The 4,461-nt window shown below is 43.1% G+C and overlaps 1 protein-coding gene across 1 annotated transcript in view; it reads left to right on the forward strand.

Moving 5' to 3' along the window:
- Window positions 1-308: 308 nt before the first annotated feature.
- Window positions 309-4,461, forward strand: part of sema3bl (sema domain, immunoglobulin domain (Ig), short basic domain, secreted, (semaphorin) 3bl) — a 37,581-nt gene continuing 33,428 nt past the window's right edge. The window contains exon 1 of the mRNA XM_030783414.1: window positions 309-689. Coding sequence (XP_030639274.1) covers window positions 584-689 — 106 coding nt within the window. The 5' untranslated portion in view covers window positions 309-583. The remainder of the gene's footprint in view (window positions 690-4,461) is intronic.

A 4,461-nucleotide genomic window follows, 5' to 3' on the forward strand; every position in this document is an offset into this window, starting at 1 on the left:
CGGGTTAAGACAGGTCAGAGAAGGAGAGAGAGAGAGAGAGAGAGAGAGAGAGAGTCAGTGTTAATGGTTACCTTAGAACGTACATTTTAAAGAGTTGGTGAGCTGATTTAAACGTCAAACGTAATGTAGAATGACAAACAGTTCCCAATACTGTTCGTGCGCAAAGAGAGAGCGCTGTCGTTACGCTTTGCCTGAGGAACACGATGTGTGTTGTGAAAAGCGGGGTCGCCAAAAGCGCTTTCCTTTAACGGTGCTGTAGAAAGGCGGGGTGGGTCCTTCTCGAGCCCTCGTGTTTGTAAAACCGGGCTCTCATAGACATCTGGGAGGGAGAGGGAGAGTCGGAAAAAACACTTACGAACAGGAGGAGGACTAAGGACTCGGAGAGGGAAGAGCGTAGAGACAGCCGGGTTTAGAGCTACCCTGTACCAGAGAGATAGGGGGCACATATATGTACATACATACTAATAAAACGACTTTTGTTCTGCAATAATTTGATCATTTCAAACACAAGTAAAATTAACGACCGGCGTAATTTATAATCTCAGAATAACGTGCAAAAGAGAAAAATCCTTAAGGACTGAGAATGGAAATGCCTTGGTTCCTTAAGAGTTTGGTTCTTCTCGCTTTTGTTCTGACATTTGGATCTGCGAATAAACTGAATGTTCCGAGACTGCGACTTTCCTACAAAGGTAAAATAATTTTCTTTTTAATGTATGCATGTAGGTGTGCGTTTATGCATTTTGCCGCTAATATAGAGTCCAATATGTAAGGATAGCTGATCCAGGACACACAAATTAACTGACATAGAAGAAAATACATGATATCAATGCCCACGTATATATTTCTCTTAATTCATCAATATTAAAAAGAGAAATTTTATTTATTTTGATAATAATTTATGATTCGCATATTCGAAAATGTTCACGTTAGCGTACCCCTTGCCCTCAAAATCACAATTATAAACTTTTGAACATGTCGATTAGTGAAGAGAGAAAAGTATATACGTGTGTGTGTGTGTGTGTGTGTATGTGTGTAGGTGTGTGTGTTTTCTAACACACACCACAGGTGTTGGAGAGGTGGCAGAGGAGCTGGCAGCAAGGAATCACACCTTTCGCAGCGCGTGCCAACACCTCGCGGAGTCATTGCGCTCAGAACGCGCGGCACGCTTGTGATCAGCGAAATGCCCACCATAAGTCGTGGCATCAGTCTAAATAGCAATATGTAATACATAACTTTAATAACAGAAACTGATATTCTTCATGGTATGATCAGTAAAACAATAATAATATTCATAGTATTCAAATATCCTTATATTTTTAACAACCTTCTTAAATTTACCCATAACTTCAAGATTTGCCAAAAATATCATGTAAACTGGACCGGACTACTCGACATTCGAGACGACTGAATCAGTAAAATATGTTTTTCTAAGAAGGTTATCTGACTGTTGGACAGGCAGTTATTTGTGTAGTCTACACGCCTCTGTGTCTGTGTGAAAGAGACTGAATTGCCTTTGCTTGTTACTTGCCTTTGCTTGTTACTTGGATGGATTTTTGACTTTATCCAGTGATTGTGGATATTTTTCAAATTATTGGTGGAAATTTTGGTAAATGCATATACTGTTTATTTCACGACATTTTTTAACCGGGTAACTGACACCGTTATGCTCACGACGGGTGGCGCTGGCTACTTCTCGCCCCCCGGGCTACTCTGGCAAGAACTCAGCTTCTGCGGTCAGACTTTACACAGTGAAAGAGATGTTTTATTCCATCACTGCGCCTCAATTTCAGATTTATAGAGCATGAGGGGAGCCGTGGCTGCTCCGGTAGCTCTCAAGACGATTTTGGGGCGACTTATGATGTCCTGGTGTAGAACCTGTTTTATTGATGACTTGAACTCACCTAAAACCTTAAGAAATACAGATCTGTTGTGTTATCCCCAAGTTGCCCCGTTTTTGGGGAGAATTCGGTTCATATACAGACGAAAGGGGAACTAGAGGTCTCTTATCAGAGTGCGTGACGGGAGAATGACGGCGTTGGGAAATCTGTTTAAAGTCTCGCGCTGGTGGTTCGGCAGTCTTTGAGTGGTGCTTGCGTGTTGCTTTGATTCTCCGTGTGTGTAAATGAACAATTACTCCTGATAAAAATCACGCGGGATTTTCCCATGTTTTGTTAAATATTTAGATTCAGAATTAGAGAACTTTTTCTGCAACTTGTAAGTGCCAAATCTGACAGGCTTCCTGGGGTTTGACCCACACCCTGACCCCTGGGCAAACAGATAAGAGGGCAAGACTTCTAATTTACACTCTCTCCTCCACACACACCCCTCACACGCTGTTTCTCAGGAGTTTTATGAGCCAATCAAGGGACAGGAAAAATGTCAATTACAGCAATTAATCAAGAGGTGGTACAGCAGGAAATACAACTGGAAAGGTACAGAGACGGACTGACAATCATACATACACATGCACACACACACACACACACACACGCACACACATAGAGGTTTCCCGGCTGTGGGATTGATTGGTGTTGTGGGAGTGTGCTGTGTTTGGACTGGGATGTGTGAGACAGATTTTAAATGGCTGGTTAGGCTTGTAAAGGAACTCGTTTGGGACCTCCAAAAGGGAGTGAGTGTTGGGGTATGAGGGGATCCTTAGTGGGCCAGTTAAGACCCCTGGTCTGCATGGTTTCATGCTTTCACACATTCGGAGAGTTCAGCTCCGACAAGCACACGCACACACACTCAGATACACATGCACACACACACACACACACACATACGTGCGCGCGCACACACACACACACACACACACACACACACGTGCACACAAGTGTACACACACATGTATATGCATGCACAATCTATAATTCCTTAATCAGACGCAACAGGAAAAAAGTTATACACACGTATACATCATACTCTCTCATCATCACAAACACAGAAAGACACACACACACACATACACAGACACATTGAAAACAAGCTGGTCAAACCTTCATGGAGAAATACACACAAACATTAAAACTCAGAGCTCATGCAGAGCTGTGTCTCCCACACTGTCTCTCCTACATACACTCACACACTTTCCTCTGTGCTGCAGTGGGAGGATTAAGTCTTAAATGTAACATTGAGTTGGAGGATGGTCAGTGTTTGTTTTAATTTAGGTGAATGAATGAGTGGATTTGTTTTCTCAGTGTTGGCCAGGTATTTGTGAAGGATTTGATGTAGCTGTGGAATCTGTCATGGTGAGGCTTGGCCCTCATGACTGGAATTTTGGGTTGGTTTCTTTTCTCACCCCTCATAAGTACTCACAGACTTCTGGAGCAATCCAAAACTGAGAAGGAGAGAGAAAAGTGCAAGATAGAGGGAGGGTGAGAGAGAGAGAGAGAGAGAGAGAGAGAGAGAGAGAGAGAGATATGTATCATATTTATTTTTGGCAATGTTGTCAATCCTGTAATGCCTTAAAAAGTCAAAAGAATCATAAGAATACATCAAAAGAAGCCTTCAAAATGGCTTCTGATAATCTGAGATAAAACTCTTAGCAGAAATTTCTCAAGTAGATTTGCTTCATATGTTTAGTCAGTCTCTGTAGCTTGAACAAATTTTTTGTGACTTGTAACTGTGCTCTTACACCATCTGTCTGTCATACACCCCCCCCCCCCAACACACACACACACACACACACATTTAAAACAGTGCTGTAGCATAGGTGTCAGACACAGTGGTCTGTGTGTGTACCTGTGTTTGCATGTGTTTGTGTGTGTGTATACCTGTGTTGGCATATGTGTGTGTGTGTGAGTATACGCCCTCTGATCAGAGAACAGAGAGGAGGGATGGGAGGATGGTAAAAAAGTGTGAACGTGCCAGGGGTGTGGGTGTTAAAGAGAAAGGGGTGTGGAGCAAGAATGAGAAACAAAGAGGAGGAAAAAAACACTAAAAGAAAGAAAGAAAGACCGTGTAGTTAAAGCTGAACCTCAAACAGGCCCAGATCTGCATAATATGTGTTTGTGTTTGTGAGCCCGTGTCTGGCCTGTGTAGAGGAAATAGAAAGGACACACACATGGAAAGGACACACACTTAGGGCTTTTGTGCACTTTACGAGTGAAAGTGGCCACATGTCCGCTCCCATTCTTTCTTCCCCTCTCACACCTCAGTAAGTCCCAGTATGACTGCACCACTGGGAGTAATGGTTTTTGCCCATTCTGGTGACTGAACAACGCGGTATTGGAGCTGCTTCCTCCTGATTTGGTTCTTATAGAGAACTCTACCGTGACTCCAATTAGGCCACGGGTCTTGGACTCAGTCCCTTCTTTTCTCTCGATCCCTCTTTCTTTCTCTTTTTTCAGCCTCCCTCATTCCCACAGTTTTACATCTGGTCCTCTGGCCGTGACCACTGGCCCTGTGTATCAGCTGGGGAATAATCTCACTTCCCTTGATTTGTAGATGAGAGATATTCTG

Source organism: Chanos chanos, chromosome 9 (assembly GCF_902362185.1).
Source record: "Chanos chanos chromosome 9, fChaCha1.1, whole genome shotgun sequence".
In the NCBI taxonomy this organism is placed as follows: Eukaryota; Metazoa; Chordata; class Actinopteri; order Gonorynchiformes; family Chanidae; genus Chanos; species Chanos chanos.